The following is a 22,010-nucleotide window of genomic DNA, read 5'->3' on the forward strand; positions in this document are numbered from 1 at the left end:
TGTTCCGCATTTGTAACCAACAGGAGAAACAATTAACAGAGGACTGTGGTGCATGGTGGTACAGTAGTTAGCACTGCTGCCTACTGCGACAAGGACCCGGGTTCGATCCCGGCCCTGGGTCACTGTCTGTGTGGAGTTTTCACATTTTTCCCGTGACTTTGTGGGTTTCACCCCTACAATCCAAAGATGTGCAGGGTAGGTGGATTGGCCACACTAAATTGCCCCTTTATTGGAAAAAAATAATTGGGCACTCTAAATTTATTTTTAAATAGTGTTACAAAGAAATTATTACATTTAACTTTGTATTGAACTGAACTTTGTCACAGAATGTGATTAATTTGAAATAATACAAGTTTTTAGATTTAAAAAAAAAATTCATTTACATGAGTGGGCATCGCTGGTTCGGTCAGCATTTATTGCTCACCTCTGGTTGCCCTTCAGAAGATGCTGGTGAGTTGCCTTCTTGAACCGCTGCAGTCCCTGGGGTGTATGTACACCCTCTGTGCTGTTAGGGAGGGAGTTCCAGGATTTTGCCCCAGCGACAGTGAAGGAACAGCGATATATTTCCAAGTCAGGATGGTGAGTGAGGCTCCACGTGGTGGGGTTCCCAGATATTTGCTGCTCTTGTCCTTTGAGATGGTAGTGGCCGTGGGTTTGGAAGATGCTGACTAAGGAACCTTGGTGAGTTCCTGCAGTGCATCTTGTAGATGGTACACATGGCTGCCACTGTTCTTCGGTGATGACGGCTTGAATGTTTGTGGAAGGGGGAACAATCAAACAGGCCTGGATGGTGCGGAGCTTCTTGAGTGTTGTTGGAACTGCACTTATCCAAGGCAAGTGGAGAGTATTCCATTACACTCCCAATTTGTGCCTTGTAGATGGTGGACAGACTGTGGGGTGTCAGGACGTGAGTTACTCACCGTGGGATTCCTAGTCTTTGACCTGCCCTGGTAGCCACAGTATTAATATAGCTAGTCCAGTTCAGTTTCTGATCAATGGTAACTCCCAGGATGTTGATTATGGGGGATTCAGCGATAGTAATGCCATTGCATGTCAAGGGGCGATGGTCAGATCCTCTCTTGTAGGAGATAGTTATTGTTTGACACTTGTGTGGCGTGAACATAACTTGCCACTTGTCAGCCCAAACCTGGATATTGTCCAGGTCTTGCATTTGGACATGGACTGCTTCATTATCTCCGAATGGTTCTGAACATTGTGCAGTCATCCATGAACATTTTCACTTCTGACCTTATGATGGAAGGGAGGTCACTGATGAAGCAGCTGAAGATGGCTGGGCCGAAGACACTATCCTGAGGAACTCCTGCAGTGATGTCCTGGAGCCGAGATGTATGTTCTCCAGCCACCACAACCATCTTCCTTTGTGCCAGGTATGACTCCAGCCCTGATTCTCCTTGACCCCAGTTTAGCTAGGTCTCCTTGATGTCATACTCTCGTCAAATGCTGCCTTTGTTATTATTCAACACAATGTATTGACTAAAGATATATGGAGAGTGGTGTAGAATGTCACATAATAAACTGTGACTCATGCCATCCACTTACATTGTGCATTCACTCTGTATAACCTTTATAAATTGTGATTATGGCTACGCACTTGTATTAAGAACTCACTTTGTATAACCTCAAATATAATTTGTATTGTAATCTTTATGTAAATTAGGAGCCGTTACTATATTATCCTTTGTACGAAAAGTGAAATGGTCCAGAGTAGCTCTTAAGACCCCAGTTAAAGTTACCTGGGGCCTCTTGGCTGAGTGGTTGAAAAAGACTGGGGCTGCGTTTCTTCAGGAATCTAAGCCGCCGGCATCAGCTGTTATCGGAGGGAAGCAATTGGCAGCCATAAATTCCTTCTCAAAAGGATGAAGGCGTCTCAGTCTTGAGACGTGACCTGTTGTCAATTCTAAAGGTCACAGGAGACACCTCGAACATTTGGGATAATAGCGTCACCCTGTAAACCTTTTAGGGTCTTGAATAAACCACTTGTTTGGAAAAGGCCAGGATACAGAATAGTGGGAAGAGTAAAGAAGGCTTAAAATGTATATAACCTCTGCTCTCGTGCCTGTAAGGGAGATGGGTTTGACTGACTCCTTGCGTGAAGGATAGGCAAGCTTTTCCTCCCGGCCGTTTGAAGATCTTCAATAAAGCCTATATATGAACAGAACCTGCCACGCTTGATCCTTGTCTACTTTTTCATGCTTAACAAATATTTCAGGGAGCTACTAAAATCACAATATTCCGCCAATCTCCTAAAACCGCAGCAGGTTGCCCTCTCCATTGAATTGAACTTTTTAAATCGCTGAAGGATGATAATTTTATTTTTTTTTAAATTTAGAGTACCCAATTATTTTTTCCAATTAAGGGGCAATTTAGCGTGGCCAATCTACCTACCCTGCACATCTTTGGGTTGTGGGGGTGAAACCCACGCAGACACGGGGAGAATGTGCAAACTCCACACGGACAGTGACCCAGGGCTGAATAATGACCTCTAACGAATTCCATGAAGTGATTTGGAATCAGGGCCCTCAGGGTTGTATCGCATTGTTGGTCTGGGTGCCACAGGCTGTGAGCAATATAATATTTTTCCTTTCCTCCCCTGCTACACCATATGCTCTGAAAAAGTAAAACACGCTCTACATTTTGCACCCAATCTTCATCATCCCACATTGAAAGGCTGAAGCTTCCCAAAAAGTGGAATGATGTTGCTCCTTGTGCTGGGCAGTGAGAATGACTAGAAATAATAATAATCTATATTGTCACAAGTAGGCTTACATTAACACTGAAATGAAGTTACTGTGAAAATCCCCTAGTTGCCACATTCCGGCGCCTGTTTGGGTACACAGAGGGAGAATTCAGAATGTCCAAGTCACCTAACAGCACATCGTTTGGGACTTGTGGGAGGAAACCGGAGCACCCGGAGGAAACCCACGCAGTTTTGGGAAGAACGTGCAGACTCCGCACAGACAGTGACCCAAGCCGGGAATCGAACCTGGGACCCTGGCGCTCTGTAGCAATGGTGCTAACCACTGTGCTACCAACTCGGCCTGGAAAAGCTTCGGCGCTCATCCCACAATGGGGTCCCCTACCTCGTCGCCAATGTAGTAACAGGAATCCTGGCCGACCATCAGCAGATAACAGCAACAGGCAGTGTATTTGACGGAAAGACCATTTACCAAGGCTGTGACTTCCTTTTGGATCCCTAACCTAAATTGCTGGTACGCCGCACATACGCGGCGCGATGACCCGGAACTGCGGATACACAATGCACGCTAGAAGCGCACGGCATTCAAACTCCCAGCCTGATCTTTTTGACAGATTGAGTGATGCACTGAACCGGCTAAATGCAAATTAAAGGGACAGCGCTAACTTGGTCGACTTGCCCTGATGTTAGGTATGTTTTTCACCTTTTTATTTGCACTTTTATTTCTTGGTCCAGGATCAGCGAGCAGAGGCTGGAGGCATCGGAAGCCATTTGAACATTAGAATTCTTACAATGCAGAAGGCCATTCAGCCCATCGAGTATTCTGATTCTCAAAGAGCACCTCATCTAGGCCCAACTCCCTGCCCTACCCTACCTAACCTACACACCTTTAAAATCATAGGATTTACAGTGCAGAAGGAGGCCATTCGGCCCATCGAGTCTGCACCGGCTCTTGGAAAGAGCACCCTACCCAAGCCCACACCCCCACCCTATCCCCATAACCCAGCAACCCCACCCAACACTAAGGGCAATTTTGGACACTTAAGGGCAATTTATCATGGCCAATCCACCTAACCTGCACATCTTTGGACTCTGGGAGGAAACCGGAGCACCCGGAGGAAACCCACGCACACGGGGAGAACGTGCAGACTCCGCACAGACAGTGACCCAAGCCGGATATCGAACCTGAGGTCCTGGAGCTGTGAAGCAATTGTGCTAACCTCTATGCGGCCATGCAGCCCACCCACTATGCTATCGTGCTCAGGGACACTAAGGGACAATTTAGCAGAGCCAATCCTCCTAACCTGCAGGTCTTTGGACTGTGGGAGGAAACCCAGCCAGACATGGGGAGAACGTGCAGACTCCATAATGTTTTCTATTATAAGTGTTTAGTGTTTATAAACATGTTAAAAATGCAACTAAAGTGAAGGGAATAATTTTTTTAAACTTTGGTTTGCAATGAGGCTGTTAATTCCACGAAAAAAATACCTTACTGTGTAAAGTGAATTTGGAGTCACAGAAAGTGAAAGATTTTTTTTAACTTCCGTGTTCTCATTGGTTGTGACCCGTACTCCTGGCACTGAAAAACCGTTTAGTTCCATTGCGGAGATGCTTTGTCAACCCCCAGTCTCGCCTCTCTTGTTGCTGGCTGCCTTGGTTTGTCAAGAGGATGTTAATTCCATTAAAGGATCTGTAATGGATAGAATGGTTTTGCAGTGTGTGTATGTAATCTTTCGCGATCACTCGCTAACGGGTATGCTCGATCCACCTAAGATACTGCAGGTTACTGGCCACGGGTTCTGTGGGTCCTTGTGTGGCTGCTGAGCCCGATCCTGGAGCTGCATCTTCAATCATTCACTTGGCAGGTGTTTCCAAAAGATGGGATCGGTCCTTGGATGCTTGGGCGCGGGTATTCCTTTCTCAGCCTCCTTTTCCTCTTGTCTTCAGCTGTCCTCGAAACATTACGTCCCTTAAAACAGGAGGTTCCTCCAAGCTGGTCTCTTCTGAGCAAAGGTCTCCCAGACATTGACATCTATGTTCCACTTCTTGAGGTAAGTCTTCAAGGTGTCTTTCGGGGCTGGTTTAGCTCACTTGGCTAAATCGCTGGCTTTTAAAGCAGGTTCGATTCCCGTACCAGCCTCCCCGGACAGGCGCCGGAATGTGGCGACTAGGGGCTTGTCACAGTAACTTCATTGAAGCCTACTCGTGACAATAAGCGATTTTCATTTCATTTCAAGAGCTTTCTTTGGGCTCTTCTGGTTTGGGATCCTTCCTTGAGTTGGGTGAAGATGATTTGCTTTGGCAGTCAGGACTCATTCTGAGCTGATGTGCGGCCCAGTGGAGTTAGTTTTGGATGATCACCTCCTTGATACTGGCGCTACTGACTCCTTCAAGGACACTAATGTTAGCTGAATCAGAGCTAAAGTATAGTTGAACTTTGCAAAGTATTTTAAGTCGTGTTGTTTTAAAGTCCCCTGATGTAATGTTCATCAGACACCTCAGTGATTACTTCAAATTCTTTAACAAAGTTTAATGATTTAGTTGACGTATGCAGAGATGTGAACTATCTCTCTGACAGGTATTGCAGAATCCAGTGCAGATTCAAAATCTGTAGTCATGTTTCACCTCCGCTGGGTCGCCACACTAGTAACTTAGCTTCTTAAAATCCTTGAAGTTTCTTTGAGGCTTCGACCTAGGCGCAGGGATCTTGACAGGCATCATCTCCGCCTGCCGAGGAAGTGAATCGATTACCCACCCCTAAGAGGGGCTGCACGGTGATGCTATGGTTAGCATTGCTGCCTCACGGCACCGAGGGCCCGGGTTTGATTCCGGTCCCGGGTCACTGTCCGTGTAGAGTTTGCACATTCTCCCTGTGTCTGGGTGGGTCTCACAACACAAAAAGATGTGTAGGGTGGGTGAATTAGCCTCGCTAAATTGCCCCTTAATTGGGAAGAAAAAAGAACTGGGGACTCTGAATTTCTTTTTTTGTTAAATACCCACCCCTAAGAGTATACAGGCAAAGGACATCATGCAATGATGTCACAGGAGATGTGTGCTAGGACACTGCACTTCAGCAGCTGCTGCTTTCAGACTTTGAGCTTGTAAAATTAACAATTGATATGTCTGAACTCTCTCTCCCTCGTCATCTCACCCCACCATATTTAACAAGTGTTTTAAAGGTAGGTAGAAGTTTTTTTTAAACAGTTTTTTTCTGCTCTTTACTTATATAGGCATTGTTGTGTTATTGGTCTTCCAAAGTATTTTTTTAAAAATTGATGAATAACGGTAATTATTTTAAAAATAAATTTAGAGTATCCAATTTTTTTTCCCCCATTGAGAGGCAATTTAGCGTGGCCAATTCGCCTAGTCTGCACATCTTTTGGGTTGTGGAGGTGTGACCCACGCAGACACGGGGAGAATGTGCAAACTCCACACAAACAGTGAGCCGAGACCAGGATCAAACCCAGGTCCTCAGCGCCATAGGCAGCAGTGCTAACAAACTGCTGCACCACTGTGATGCCCCGTAATTATTTATAAGGGAACATTGATTTTGGTATTTATTTTAAATCTGTGAACTATTTGAATCTGCACTATATTATGATATAACTTTACATGTGGCGTGCTTAAAAGTGCATGTTTTCATTTAGATTATGGTCAGAAGTTTGTAAAAGCACCCCAGGGCTTTTTGCTGTCACTGTCCTTGTAACATCTGAGATTTCTTTGATTTATGATTATGGGACCATAGAATCACTGCAGTGCAGAAGAAAGCCATTTGGCCCATCGACTCTGCACCAAAGCTCCAAAAGAGCACCCCACCCAGGCCCAAGCCCCCGCCCTATGTCCATAACCCCCACCTAACCATTGGACACGAAGGGGAAATTTAGCGAGGCCAATCCATCCAACCTCCACAACTTTGGACTGTGGGAGGGCACAGGGCAGAGATGTGGGCCTGGGTAGGGTGCTCTTTTCAGAGTGTCGGTGCAGACTCGATGGGCCGAATGGCTTTCTTCCGCACTGCAGTGATTCTAATGATTCTATAATCACATCAAAAAAATATCAGGGGCGAGATTCTCCCATCGGGAGACTAAGTCCCGACGCCGCAGTGACAACTGGAGTGTTTCACTCCGGCGTCGGAGGCCGCTCCTCGCCCCCTATTCTCCTGCCACGGGGGGGGGGGGGGGGGGGGCTAGGAGCGGCGTTGCGTCATTTACGCGTGTCGGGCCTTGGTGCCACGTAAAAGCGGCGCCACGTAAATTACCCGGCCGGCGCCGTGTAAATGACATAACCCGCGCATGCGCGGTTGCCATCCTCCCCGCAGGCACCCCTCAAGAAATGTCGGAGTGATCTTGCGGGGCGGCGGAGGAAAGGAGGTCCTCCTTCAGAGAGGCCGGCCCGCCGATCGGTGGGCACCGATCACGGGCCAGACCCCATTTGAGCCCCCCCCCACCCCCCTCAGCGTTCCCGCGCTGTTCCCGCCGGCAGTGACCAGGTGTGGACGGCGCCGGCGGGAACACGTCGTATTGGGCAGGCCGCTCGGCCCATCCGGGTCGGAGAATTGCGCACCCAGATGTCACAAGGACAGTGATAGCAAAAAGCCCTGGGGTGCTTTCAAAATCTGGTGACCATAATCTAAATGAAAACATACAAACACTCTTAAGCATGCCACATGTAAAGTTAATAATATAGTACAGATTTTAATAGTTTCACAGATTTAAAACAAATAACAAAATCTATGTTCACTTATAAATAATCACAAAAAAATTAAAAATTACTTGCAATGAACCAATTACAACAGCAATGCCTGTATAAAAGAGCAAAAAAAAAAGTTTTAAAAACTTCTACATACCTTTAAAACACTGGTTAAATATGTTGCCTGTTGTCTTCAATATAAACCTGCTGTTTAAATGCCTGCCCTTAATGGGCCTTCCCAAGTTGGCACCGCCATAAGGGGGACAGGGCTGAACCCCTGCACCGCGCTGGAGCCTGTGCACTCCCTCTGGAGGCCACAGGCTGCCACTACGGCCGGAAGGTTCATCGCGTTTCATGCGGTCAGGTTCGTCACGCTTCATGAAGGCAGGTAAGTGCGCACATCTTCATTTCACAATCGGTGGCCCGTGGCTTCCAGCCGCGAGACGGACGTTACGGGCCATTAATGATAAAACACAAATAAAAACAAAAATCAGATATTACAAAACACACATCAAGACAGTGGCCAACGGCACAGAACAATGAAAAAAAAATGAGCATGCATAAGTTGAGGAGGGTGTTGGGATAGAATGAGTGTTGGAGGAAAAGGGACCCTAATTTCTCGCACGTCGCCCTCGGGCCCTTCCCCGTCCACGTGACTTAACCTCCTGCATCCCTGACCTTGACGGCACTGTATCTTTCCCAGCAGCAACTGACTCTGAGCGGGGGGGCTCCAGACCCGAGGGGGCAGCAGCGGGTGTCACCACTTTATTAAGAATTTGCTGCAGATACTCATTTTGCTGCCTCAGCAGCTCATTTTTCTGCAACGAAACATCTTTTTGCTGCACTGAAATGTGGTTCTGCTGCCTGAGCAGCTCATTCTGCTGTCTCACCAGCTCATGCACTTGCTGAGAAATCTGCATGTGCTCAGCATTGACTTCAGCTACTCTTTGGAGCTGCTGGGAGACTTTATTTAAAGATTCCTCTTGGGTCCTAGCACTGGCTTCAAAACCTCCAGCCACCGCCGTTACAACGTCACAAATTTGCTGAATGCGCAAATCATCAGTGATGTCTGTACGATTTTCAAATGAATGTTCAGTCGGTGCCACTGATGTCGATGGCTCCTCACCTCCTGATGGCTCCGAGTTCTCTTCCTCCAACATAGCAGTCAAGTTATCGGAGGCTTCGCCCTTCTCCAGCCCACTATCTCCCCGAACATCACGGTCAGTGTCTGAAATTTCGGCCGGCTGCAAGGCTGCGCCCTCCTCTGCTGCAGTCTCAGCACTGCACTGCTGCGATGTACTCACTTCCATCAAATCTCTTTCAGGTATCTCTGCTGCTTCCCGAGACTCGCTTACATCCTGCTCTGCTGTCACCACGTCACCTGCAAAGGTGAAACAAAAAACACAATTACTTTTGCACCAGATTGAGTGTCATCGTGATGTTTTTGACAACTAACTTTTCTTCTGACCTTGACTCATCCCTAAATCTCCATCACTCGTTTCTAAGGGCTTTATGAGACCCAACAATAGCCAGGCGTGGTCCTCCTGTGGGGTGAGATCCTTCAAGTACGGAAATCCATCTCCAGTTGAATGCTCCCGGGCATTATGTGCGTGTTTTGCCTGCAGAAAAGAAGCAGAACATTTATTTAAAGGAGGTTCCAATATCCTGAAGCTCAATCACAGCTGAGAGTTTGTGCCTTGGGGTGTTGGGTTCGGGAGAGGGGGGGGGGGGGGGGGGGGGGTCTACTTCCACTCTAACACTTAGAACCAGGTCAGAATCTTCTCCAAGGTTGCAGCATTTTATATTTATTTCATATTTGTTAAGATTATGAAGGAGGCAGTCTTATTTACATTGCATGTCCCCTAATTAATTTAAGCATTGTGAGTAAATGTTATGGCTGGTATCTAACCCCTCTGCAGGTGATGAAGGAGACATCATCTCATTGGCACCACAGGAAACCTGTGACTGCTTTTCTTCTTTTTTAACTTTTACATACAGATTTAAGTTTTAACAATATTTTTAAAGTTAAGACATATACATACTCCGGGGGGGGGGGGCGCAGGCGGGCCCCAGTTCCCGCCATTACCTCCGGAGTCGGGGCCTCGCTGCTGGGGGATTGTGAGCGGTAACTGGGACTGAGAACAGCAAGGAATGCTACCACAGGCTGGAGAGATTCACTTTTTGTGGGAGATTTCTTCCGGTGAAGTTGAGAAAGGAAGTGCATTGAGAACATTTGGCAGGTTAACTGGTTATGATGCCAAGATCTCTGAGACAATTTTCTCTGTGCATCACAACTTGATCGATTACCAGCTTCTGGTCCGGACGTTACTAGTGGAACCATTTGAAGCTTGCATTGGATTTGAGTACATGGTACTTGGAGGAATGGAAACCGCAGCAGACAATATTCCTGTGATCCAGGCTCGGCTGCTTATGGAAGTGGATGGAGTTAACTTACCATTACTGGAGCGTGCTGTACAGGAACAGAGAAAGTACTTCCAACAAAGAAATTAAGTTGAGGTAAAAAACAAAATGAATGTGTGAACAAGTACGGTAGCACAAGTGGATAGCACTGTGGCTTCACAGCGCCAGGGTCCCAGGTTCGATTCCCCGCTGGGTCACTGTGCGGAGTCTGCACGTTCTCCCCGTGTGTGCGTGGGTTTCCTCCGGGTGCTCCGGTTTCCTCCCACAGTCCAAAGACGTACAGGTTAGGTGGATTGGCCATGATAAACTGCCTGGATCGGGTAGAAGTGTGGGCTGAAGTGGGTCGGTGCAGACTCGATGGGCCGAATGGCCTCCTTCTGCACTGTATGTTCTATGAAAGTACGCAAAAACTCTCATCGGACTCTCGGCCACCAGTGGTGCCTGTCGGGTGCGGCAGCTGTTTTGCATTTACTGTGAAAATCGATCTGTCCAACTCTGCTCTGTTTTGGACTGATGCCGAACAGCTAACTGATTCCTGCACATCATCACCCATCTCACCATTCCAACCCCAAGCAATTTTGCTTTTCAAAAATGTTTGGTAACTTCAGGTGAAAGTAAGCTCCTGTTTGTTGACTGTTGCTTTTGTGTTTAATTATAGTTGCAGTTGCAATTATTTTCTGAAATGATTGTGCACTTTTGGAATTCCTTGTGAGTTCTCAGTTATAACCCACGTGGTTCAACGATGTACCCAGCATTGATGAAAGAAGGGAGATTCAATTGTTGGCATGTCAATATTTTTTCAGTGTTACTCATTTTCTTTTATAATGTGGAAGATTGAAGCCTGGAAGGTTTTTTTTATTGCTATCTTTATGAAATAAATCCTCAAAGTGCAAAAAAAGAGACATATACATACTCTGGCTGAACGCATTAAATCACATAGTTTCTTCCTGCACTGCTCAGGAGTCCTCGGTATTTCACTGCTCGCTGACAGTTTCTCTGCTACTTGCTTCCAAGCCACTGATTGAATTTTCCTCGGTGCCTTCGTTTTTCCACGGCCCAATATCTGAGTTTTCCTTTTCTCCACCTCATGTAGTAAAGTATTCAGGTCACCATGTGTGAAGTTCTGAGTTCTCTTCTTCGCAGCTAAATTTTCAGATGCCATATTCTGACTAAAAACATGAGAACAAAATTAAGCCAGCCACACAAAGTTATAGTGCAGAGTTATGTAGTAGTTTCACAAATGTAAAACAAATGACAAAAAAAAGATTTTAAAAAAGCTTCAATATACATTCATGGGGCCACACAGTGGTGCAGTGGCTAGCACTGCTGCCCCATGGTGCATGGTTCTCGGGTTCGATCCCAGCCCCAGGTCACTCTGTGTGGAGTTTGCACATTCTCCCCGTGTCTGTGTGGGTCTCACCCCCACAATCCAAAGATGTGCAGGGTAGGTGGATTGGCCATGCTAAATTGTCCCCTAATTGGAAAAAAAAAAAGAATTGGGTACTTTAAATTTAAAAAAAGATGATCAATGTGTTCCTATCTATGAGGTCGTCTCTGTGTACGCAACCTTCAGTGAACCAGAATCGAAGTTCAGCAACTTGCTTGTCACGGAGGAGATACATGAACAGTCTGCATATTCGAAAATATTGAGATAAAAAACAGTCCCGTGTAGCAATGTGCAATAAAATAGTTTATATATAATTAAACAAATAAGTTTTTAAAAAACATACATTCATAAGAGCAGGGAATCCTGTGGCTATCTCTGCCTTCGCTCTGAAACTGCTTTTCACAGCCAGTCCTCAATCTGGCCCCATCATCTGGGCAGCACTCTATCCGTGCCATGCTGAAACCTGCACAGACATTCCACCGGAGGCCCGAGGCTGTAGCCCATCTGGGAATTCCATCACAATTTTTCCGTGGAGGTAAGTCGCGACAAAACATTCCATGAGTAACAACACTAGACATATTTCTGCCCGATAATAACTTTATTATTGTCACAAGTAGGCTTACATTAACACTGCAATGAATTTACTGTGAAAATCCCCCAGTTGCTACATTCCGACGCCTGTCGGGTACACAGAGGGTGAATTCAGAATGGCCAATTCACCTAACCAGCACGTCTTTCGGGACTTGTGGGAGAAAACCGAAGCACTCGGAGGAAACCCACGGAGTCATGGGGAGAATGTGTAGATTCCGCACAGACAGTGACTCAAGCCGGGAATCAAGCCCGGATCTCTGGCACTGTGAAGCAACAGTGCTACCACTGTGCTACCATGCTGCCCCAATTTACTTAATGTCATGACTTACCTTTGATTATCACTCCACTCACACTGTTTGTTCCTGTTTACCTGTAAAGACTCACATTCCAATCTGTAATTATCTTGCAATTGAGCCTCTCCTTTTTATGCTGTGATGTTAATCTGCCTCCACTTCACCTGATGGAGCCGTGCTCCGAAAGCTTGCGATTTCAAATAAATTTTTTGGACTTTAACCTGGTGTTTTGAGACTGCTTACGGTGCCCTTAAATGTCAGCAATCTCCTGGGGAAACCAGCCCTTTAATTGTGAACATCAGGAAAAAGACCATCCTTTTAGCCAGACACATAAACGTGTCAAACTGAGGGAGCAAAGGATGTCAATGTCTTTAAGAGAGTGAGTGAGTGAGACCTGGGCCAAGCTTTCCACAGTCTGCACCCTCCTTGGATTCACTTGAAAATGAAATGAAAATCGCTTATTGTCACGAGTAGGCTTCAATGAAGTTACTGTGAAAAGCCCCTAGTCGCCACATTCCGGCGCCTGTCCGGGGAGGCTGGTACGGGAATCGAACCGTGCTGCTGGCCTGCTTGGTCTGCTTTAAAAGCCAGCGATTTAGCCTTGTGAGCTAAACTAGCCCCGTTCCTTTCCCTTCAGTTGCTGCAAGTCACCAATTGAAGGCCAGAATGAGAAAAGAAATGTAAAGGGGGAGAAAAGGAACTGTTTTACTCTGAATGTGAAGATGCCAGCGTTGGACTGGGGTGAGCACAGTAAGAAGTCTTACAACACCAGGTTAAAGTCCAACAGGTTTGTTGCAAACACCAGCTTCCGAAAGCTAGTGTTTGTAACAAACCTGTTGGACTTTAACCTGGTGTTGTAAGACTTCTCACTGTTACTCTCAGAAGTTAGCGACAGAAGGAAGTTTCAATCTGTGTGAAGCTGTGTAATTCACCCAAAGCCTGCGCTCTGATTGGCAGGACGACCAGAGTTCTTCCGGTCCTCCGACTCTTCCCATTGGTCAACACCTCAGCAACAAGGTCAGAGGGTGGGTTCTCTTATGCACATGCGCAACTTTTCTACTCTTAGACATGCGCAGACCTGGGCAGGAGCGGGGTAGGGGGGAGACCACCGAGCGGCCTCTCGCTCTGGCCTGGGCCGTCAGCCGGTTGCCTGGAAACCTTGGCCCGTAACCCCTTTGCTTGCGGCGGGAAGGACCGGCCGCCGATTTTGAAACAGAAATGTGCGCACTTACCTGCGCTCCGATTGTGCGATGAACCTTCCTTTCCCTTCGGCAGCGTCGGGCCTCCAGCGCCCTGTTCGACGCAAGTTCCGGCGTGGGAGCAGTGCAGCACCGCCCCCTCATGACACGGCCTGTTTGCGCATGCCCATTGAGGGCAGGCCTGTTTGGGAACGCCCATTGAGGACAGGCCAGTTTGGGAACGCCCATTGAGGGCAGGCATTTAAACTACAGATAGAAAACAAGAGTGTTTTAACGACAGCAGTCTGCAGACGTTTTTTAAAACAGTTTTATTGCTCTGTCTTCCAAACAGGCATTACTGTTGTTGATTCTTTTGAAGTAATTTTTAATTTTTTTATGATGAAGGGTGATTATTTGCAAGTTTGCTTATTTGTTTTAAATCTGTGTAATTATTTAAATCTGAACGATATTATGCTATAATTTTACGTGCTTAAAAATGTTTTTATGCTTTAACTTAAATTCTGGTCACAAGATTTTCAAAGCACCCCAGGGCTTTTTGCTGTCACTGTCCTTGTAACATCTGATGTTTTTCGATTAGTGTTTGTGGAACCACTGCAGTGCAGAAGAAAGCCATTCAAGTCAACACTGAAAATGAAAAAATGAAATGAAAATCGCTTATTGTCACGAGTAGGCTTCAATGAAGTTACTGTGAAAAGGCCCTAGTCGTCACATTCCGGCGCCTGTCCGGGGAGGCTGGTACGGGAAACGAACCGTGCTGCTGGCCTGCTTGAAAAGCCAGCGATTTAGCCCAGTGAGCTAAACCAGCCCCACTGATACTCCAAAGCGTATCCGATTTAGGCACATGCCCCCGCTCTATCCCCATAACACCACCCCAACTTTGCACACTAAGGGGCAATTTAGCAAGGCTAATCCACCTAACCTGCTTTGGACTGTGGGAGGAAACCGAAGCACCCGGAGGAAATGGCGGTGGCACAGAGGCACAGTGGTTCGCACTGCTGCCCTCACAGCACCAGGGACCATGTGTCTGCATGGATTTCCTCTGGGTGCTCTGGTTTCCTCCCATCGTCCAAAGATGTGAAGGTTAGGTGGATTGGCCATGCTAATTGTCCCTTAGTGTCCAGGGATGTGCACGTTAGGTTCCAGGGGTAGGGTGGGGGAGTGATCCCAGGTCGGGTACTCTTTTAGAGGGTCGGTGCAGACTTGATGGGCTGAATGGCCTCCTTCTGCACTGTAGAAATTCTATGGTTCTATTCCATGGTTCTAGGAAACCCATGCAGTCACTGGGAGAATGTACAAAACCAACACACTCACTCAAGGTCCCTGGTGTTGTGAGGCAGCAGTGCTAACTAGTGTGCCATCATGTTGAATAAATAAAAATTGCTTATTGTCACAAGTAGGCTTCAAATGAAGTTAATGTGAAAAGCCCCTAGTGGCCACATTCCGGCGCCTGTTCGGGGAGGCTGGTATGGGAATTGAACCGTGCTGCTGGCCTGCTTGGTCTGCTTTCAAAGCCAGCGATTTAGCCCTGTGCTAAACCAGCCCCTGTTACCCATGTTAAATGTGTTTATGCCCTGTTTACTTCAATTATCTTATTCATTTATAATTATCTCAATTGACTGAAACATTAACTCACCAAAAAAAATGTCTCCGGATGCCTTCTGCATCTGCTACACCAAAAAATCTGTGTAAATAAAAAGGTGTAAAAACTCACCAAACATCTGGGTAAGTGGTCCAGATTAGCACTGCAGCTGGATTTTTCATTCGGCTGCACCCACGCAGCGCAGGGCTTCAAGCTGTCAAACACAAACGTCCAGGGGTTTGAACGCTGCATGCCTGAACACCCGCACCTCTGGGTCGTCACCAACGACTTAAGTTGCAAATCATGTAGGAAGTTACGGGCCCATACCCCTTTGAGTTGAAAGTGGAGACTTCAATGTATCACCCTCATTATCCGCCTCTGCATCTTTCTGACTGTGTGCTTAGATGATTTGTCTCTGGTCTGTGTTTGACTTCACTTCTGCCCTGTCTCCACAATGCAGCACGGTAGCACAGTGGTTAGCACTGTTGCTTCACAGCTCCAATGTCCCAGTTTCAATTCCCAGCTTGGGTCACTGACTGTGCGGAGTCTGCACGTTCTCCCCGTGTCTGCGTGGGTTTCCTCGGGGTGCTCCGGTTTCCTCCCACTGTTCCAAGATGTGCAGGTTAGGTGGATTGGCTATGCTAAATTGTCCTTCGTGTCCAAAATGGTTAGGTGGGGTTACTGGGTTTAGGGGATAGGGTGGAGGCATGGGCTTGGGTAGGGTGCCCTTTCCAAGGGCCAGTGCAGACTCGATGGGCCGAATGGCTTCCTTCTGCACTGTAAATTCTATGAACCTTCTTGTAAGTTGCGTCCCTCTCTCTCTCACAGCCCTCCCTCTATCTTCCTCCTCACACTGTATGTGAAAGTGACTCATCTGTAACACTTGCATTTCATTCCTCTGTTTAGTTTCTAAGGCTCTAACAGCCCACGTGTCAGTTTCCCATTTTGCAGCACTCAACTGCTGTTATAACCAGGACTGAACCATGTTCATTCTGACACTTTGTGAAGTGGGAGGGTTGGAGGGTTTCTTTCTGCTGGACTGGCCGGTCTCACGACTTTGCTTCCAGTGGGCTGCTGCTCTTTGAGCCTGGGAGAGCACATTTCCCTGAAATGATCCACAAAGGCTGAGGAAGGACATTTATTTTAGCCTAGATAGTAAATAGAGTTTTTCCTGCACTACAGACAGATAGAAGGATAAAACTGTTACAGCGCAGGAGTCCATTCAGCCCAACTTGTCCATTACAGACCGAAGACACGCAGGTGCCTTTTCAAACCCCACCTTTCTGCACCAGATCCATATCCCGTATCTTAAGGTGCAGGTATAGGTACTTTTCAAAAGCGTTTTGGGGTTTCCGCCAACTCAGGCAGCGAATTCCAGATTTCCACTTTTATATGTGTAAAAGGTTCTTCCTCATGCCTCCTCTATACCTTCTGCTAGTTATCTAACCTAAATACAGAAAGACCTGGAAAAACACAGCCGGTCTGGCAGCATCTGTGGAGAGAGAAACCGAGTTAACGTTTCACGTCCAATGTAACTCTGCTTCAGAACTAAAGAGAGGGAGAAATGTGATGGGTTTGATGCTGGTGAGAAAGGGGGAGGGTCAGACAGAACAAAAGGGAAAGTCAGGGATTGGTTAGAGGGTGGGTGAGATTAAATGACAACGATGTCCCCGAACAAAAGGCAAAGGGAGAAGTAATGGTGGTAAACGTATTGTACTAACCATTCACCACTGTATTATACTGCATCACACTGTTGCCCATGAGGGCTCCACCTATGGACTATTGTAAGATATTACCTGGAATGTATCATGTTGGTGCCTTTGTGGGCTCCGCCCCAGGCTCCTCCCCTTGAGGGAAGGAATAAAGAGCAGCTGCCCTGTAGGCAGCTCTCAGTAGCAGAGCAGTTACAGGCAGGCACTGTTCTAGTCGATTAAAGCCACAGTTTACATCTACTCTCTGTTTCGCGTGAATTGATGGTTGCATCAGGTTGTAGTAAAGAAACAAAGCATTGGTCCAGAGTAAGTATTAATGGCAGAATAAAGGACAGCTCTGTCTGGACGCAAAAAATCATGAAAACAAGATGCAAACTGGCACTCGGCAAAAAAAAAAAATCAAAATGGAGGAGAGAGTTCAGGGTGTGAAGTTGTTGAACTCAATGTTGAGCCCAGAAGGCTTTCTATAGGTATATCAGGAACAAAAGAATGACTAGAGTAAGATTAGGGCCAATCAAGGATAGTAGTGGAAAGTTGTGTGTGGAATCAGAGGAGATAGGGGAAGCGTTAAATGGATATTTTTCGTCAGTGTTTACACTGGAGAAAGACAATGTTGTCGAGGAGAACACTCAGGTTCAGTCGACCAGGCTAGATGGGATTGAGGTTCAAAAGGAGGAGGTGTTAGCAATTCTGGAAAATGTCAAAATAGATAAGTCCCCTGGGCCAGATGGGATTTATCCTTCTATGTTCTATGATTCTCTGGGAAGCCAGGGAGGAGATTGCAGAGCCTTTGTCCTTGATCTTTATGTCGTCTTTGTCGACAGGAATAGTGCCGGAAGACTGGAGGATAGCAAATGTTGTCCCCTTGTTCAAGAAGGGGAGTAGAGACAACCCTGGTAATTATAGACCTGTGAGCCTTACTTCGGTTGTGGGTAAAATGTTGGAAAAGGTTATAAGAGATAGGGTTTATAATCATCTTGAAAAGAACAAGTTGATTAGCGATAGTCAACACGGTTTTGTGAAGGGTAGGTCATGCCTCACAAACCTTATTGAGTTTTTTGAGAAGGTGACCAAACAGGTGGATCAGGGTAAAGCTGTTGATGTGGTGTATATGGATTTCAGTAAGGCGTTTGATAAAGTTCCCCACGGTAGGCTATTGCAGAAAATAAGGAAGTATGGAATTGAAGGTGATTTAGCGGTTTGGATCAGTAATTGGCTAGCTGAAAGAAGACAGAGGGTGGTGGTTGATGGCAAATGTTCATCCTGGAGTTCAGTTACTAGTGGTGTACCGCAAGGATCTGTTTTGGGGCCACTGCTGTTTGTCATTTTTATAAATGACCTGGAAGAGGGTGTAGAAGGATGGGTTAGTAAATTTGCAGATGACACGAAGGTCAGTGGAGTTGTGGATAGTGCTGAAGGATGTTATAGGATACAGAGGGACATAGATAAGCTGCAGAGCTGGGCTGAGAGGTGGCAGATGGAGTTTAATGCGGAAAAGTGTGAGGTGGTTCACTTTGGAAGGAGTAACAGGAATGCAGAGTACTGGGCTAATGGCAAGATTCTTGGTAGTGTAGATGAACAGAGAGATCTCGGCATCCAGGTACATAAATCCCTGAAAGTTGCCACCCAGGTTAATAGGGCTGTTAAGAAGGCATATGGTGTGCTAGCCTTTAGATAGGGTGGACAGTGAGAGTCTTTTTCCTCGGATGGTGATGACCAACACGAGGGGACATAGCTTTAAATTGAGGGGTGATAGATATAGGACAGATGTCAGAGGCAGTTTCTTTACGCAGAGAGTAGTAGGGGTGTGGAACGCCCTGCCTGCAACAGTAGTAGACTCACCAACTTTAAGGGCATTTAAGTGGTCACTGGATAGACATATGGATGAAAAGGGAATAGTGTAGGTCAGATAGGGTTCAGATGGTTTCACAGGTCGGCGCAACATCGAGGGCCGAAGGGCCCGTACTGCGCTGTAATGTTCTATGTTCTATAAGGCTGTAAAGTGCCTCATGGGAAGATGAGGGGCTGTTGGTCCAGCTTGTGTTGGGCTTCTCCGGAACATTGCAGCAGGCCAAGGACAGGAATGTGAGCCTGAGAGCAAGGTGGTGAATTCTAATGGCAGCAAGCGGAAGGTCAGGGTCAGGCTTGTGGACTGAGCGGAGGTGTTCCACAAAGAGGGCAGGGAACAGGCTACAGATGAATTAAAGAGAAACCATTTGGGTCCAGAACGTTGTGAACATCATTTTACTCTGGTTGTCTTTGATCCTCAAATCATTTTCTGTATTTTTAAACCATGTTCGGTTTCATTAATAAATGTTAATCAGTAAAAATATTTCATTTTTATGGACTTCTCGTGAAAGGGGTTGGCAGACTCTTTAACAGAAAGTGAGTCCCTCTGAGGTAGTTGGCAAAAGAGCCAGAGGGGAAGATGAGATTTTATGTTATTTTTTGACACAGCAAGTTGTTCTGAAATGCCTGAAAGCAGATTCAATAGTATCTTTCCAGGGAAAGGGTTTGCAGGGCTGTGGGGAAAGGGCAGAGCAGGTGGATGAATTGGAGTCCTTTCAAAGTGATAACAGGGGAGACAACAGTCTGTGAATCTGAGCCTCCTGCTTTTGTGCAGGTTAAAAGGGACAGATTTAATTGCAGCCTCTTCCCTGTGTATGTATTTAAAGAGACGGGTTTCTCTTTAGCTCTGAGTGACCAATATAACAATTGGTTGGAACCCATTTCCCAGTCAGTCCTCCAGCACCTTCCTGTCTCTCTGTTAGTGCGACGCCCATGGCAGTTTCCCAACTGGGGCACAGGCCCCGTTATTCTCAGCTAAATTCAGCCTCAGCTCCGTCATCTGCCTGTCAGTGACACGAGCAATAGACAGAAAGGTTCCCGAGGCTCCTTTTCTAACTTTCTATTGTCTATAGTATCAGCCGTGGCTCAGTGGGCAGCTCTCTCACCTCTGGGTCAGAAGGTTGTTGGTTCAAATCCCAGTCCAGGGACCTGAAGACAAAGATCACATCCAACATTCCTGGTCCCAGCATTGAGGGAGTGCTGCACTGTCAGAACAGCCTTCTTTCAAATAAGATGTTAAACTAAGGGCCTGTCTGCCCCTCTCAGGTGGGTGTAAAAGTTCCCACAGCCACTATTTTGAAGAAGAGCAGGGGAGTTATCCCCGGTGTCCTGGTCAATATTTATCCCTCAATCAACATCACTAAAAACAGATCATCTGCTCATTATCACATTGCTGTGTGTGGGATCTTGCTGTGTGTAAATTGGCTGCTGCATTTCCTACATTACAACAGAGACTGTGCTTCAAAGTACTTAATTGGCTGTAGAACACTTTGTGACGTCCTGTGGGTGTAAAAGGCGCTATAGAAATGCAAGTTCTTACATTGAAGATTTATGTTATCTCATCTTGTTAGAGCTACCCGCAACTTACCATTTAATAAATTCACTTTGGTTCAGACAAGACTTTAACCAATTAAGACAAAGGCAGAATTCTCTGGATAGGAAATTTAAAATGCAGTTTATTAAATGAAAAAGATTGACTGAACAACTTTAAGACATTGACTTTTCCAATTTCATGTGGGTGATCAGTCTGCAGCAGCGTAATCCTCTCTGGCTCCTTCTTTGACAGTAATTCTTGTGGAATTCAGCCTCGGGAGTCTGGCTCCTTCTTTGACAGTAATTTCCTTGGAACTCGGCCTCGGGAATCTTCAGTACTTGGCCAGCAAGGAAGACCTTCAGAACCTCGTCTTTTATCCCCAAAGTGACCAATACCTCACATCAGAGTTGGGCCTGTTGTAACATGACCATTGGGTCAATTTGGTCACTGGATTAATTTACTTGGATCCCAATTACTGACACGACCTTCTCTCATTATCTCAGACAGGAATACAATAGAACTGTTTCATACTATCCCTTTATCTGATTCAAACAATCCCTTATTCAGACAGTTCCAAATGTTGAGGCTAGTCAGAGTTTGAAGGTCTCTCTTGCCAGTACATTTATCCTCATTGCACATTCTTTACATACACAGCAATTAAGTGTTTTGCAGCTAATAAAACTCAGTCTTTCACTATAACTACCGATTCATTATTGATTCATCAACTGTAACAATTCAGGCTCATTATTCAATCACATGGAGCAATCTTTAATTAATACATTTGGTTAATATAAGATACACTGGTTCAGAGAGACAGTTCTGTGGAAGACAATCACTTTCTTACGGACCTTGATTGGATTGAACAATGAGTCTGAGGGCGCGATTCTCCCCAAACATTGCGAAGTTAATTTATGGTGGCTTTTTCAGGGAGTTTCCCGCTGGCTCTGACGGAGAGTTCCCTCTGCGATTCAATGACACTTTTTTTGGGCCCTTGGAGTTTTCTCCCGGTTTAGCCCACATTTAGAATTTGTTTTAACACTGGGGAGCTGAATTCAAGATCAGGCCGCCATTTTGAAAGGGTGCCCTGATCTCTAAGTGAGCTCCCTTACAGCACTCCCTCCCTTCCAGGACCCCCACCCATCACGCCTCCAACCTCCCAGAGGCCCCTTCGTACCTGCCTTGCATTCCCCCACTGTGATGAATGGTATCGGTATAACTGCTGTAACTTGCCTTTAATACGATGGCCCCTTTAAGACCGGGCTTGGAACCCTGGGGGACTCCGCCTCTGGCTCCGCCCCCAGGAAACTATATAAGGGGATGCTTAGTGGGCAGCGTGCTGTGAGCACACTTCTCGGCAGCTGTCTGGTTCTACTGTAATTAAAGCCTTTGAATTACAAATCTGCTCTCCTGTGCCGTAATTGAGGGTATCTCACCCACCCTTCAAACTTCCCCTCCACCCTCATTTCATGGGCATAGCCCCACCTGACCCTTGGCAGTGCCACCCTGGCACCCTTACACTGGCACCCGGGCAGTACTCCTGCTGGCTTGGCAGTGCCACGGTGCCCACATTCCAGGGGGAGCACCAGGGAGCCACCCTGCACTTACCCTGACCACTCAGGGGTCTCCGATGGCCCAGGAGACCCCCCCCCCCCTGCTGCGTGCCGTTCCGCCTAATCCACGTTTGCGTGGGCCAGCACTAATCGGTGCCCGGCTGCAGCCTCCCGGGGGAGGCAGAAGAATCGAGGGAGACCAGTCGATCCTGGGCATGGAGGTTGTAAATAGGTTTATGACCTACTGCCGGGAGCGGTGTTTGATCACGACCATTGAGGGCGGAGTTCTAACTCCGACATCTCGCGGGACATTGGTGAATCCCACGAGGTACAGAGGCTGTCAGGCGGCTCGCTGCAGGCTTCTCCCAGTATTCTCCAGTCGCATTGCGCTCAAGCAATAGCACAACACGGCCCTTAGGCTTGAACCAGACTTTGGCAGTACACAACGCCTTGTAGCTGTACAAAATTCGGGAACAATTTGTGACTTTAAA

General features: G+C 46.7%; 2 protein-coding genes across 5 annotated transcripts in view; both read right to left on the reverse strand.

Annotated features, from left to right (window-relative positions):
- The window catches only part of LOC119952239 (zinc finger protein 208-like), an 80,191-nt gene that overhangs the window by 31,581 nt on the left and 26,600 nt on the right, over positions 1-22,010 (reverse strand). The window lies entirely within an intron of this gene.
- On the reverse strand, positions 7,522-13,477 carry LOC119952172. 4 transcript variants are annotated; one of them, XM_038775770.1, is made up of 5 exons: positions 13,330-13,477; positions 11,557-11,717; positions 10,740-10,995; positions 8,874-9,024; positions 7,522-8,786 (listed from the first exon to the last, which is right to left on the reverse strand). In XM_038775770.1, exons 3-5 carry the CDS (start codon positions 10,986-10,988, stop codon positions 8,017-8,019), a joined length of 1,170 nt encoding a protein of 389 aa, XP_038631698.1. In that variant the 5' UTR covers positions 10,989-10,995; positions 11,557-11,717; positions 13,330-13,477; the 3' UTR covers positions 7,522-8,016. The 4 variants fall into 4 exon arrangements, with proteins under 4 accessions (XP_038631698.1, XP_038631699.1, XP_038631696.1 ...); XM_038775771.1 differs by lacking the exon at positions 13,330-13,477 and adding an exon at positions 12,134-12,486; XM_038775768.1 differs by lacking the exon at positions 11,557-11,717 and having other exon boundaries at positions 13,330-13,475.

Source organism: Scyliorhinus canicula, chromosome 17 (assembly GCF_902713615.1).
Source record: "Scyliorhinus canicula chromosome 17, sScyCan1.1, whole genome shotgun sequence".
Classification (NCBI taxonomy): Eukaryota; Metazoa; Chordata; class Chondrichthyes; order Carcharhiniformes; family Scyliorhinidae; genus Scyliorhinus; species Scyliorhinus canicula.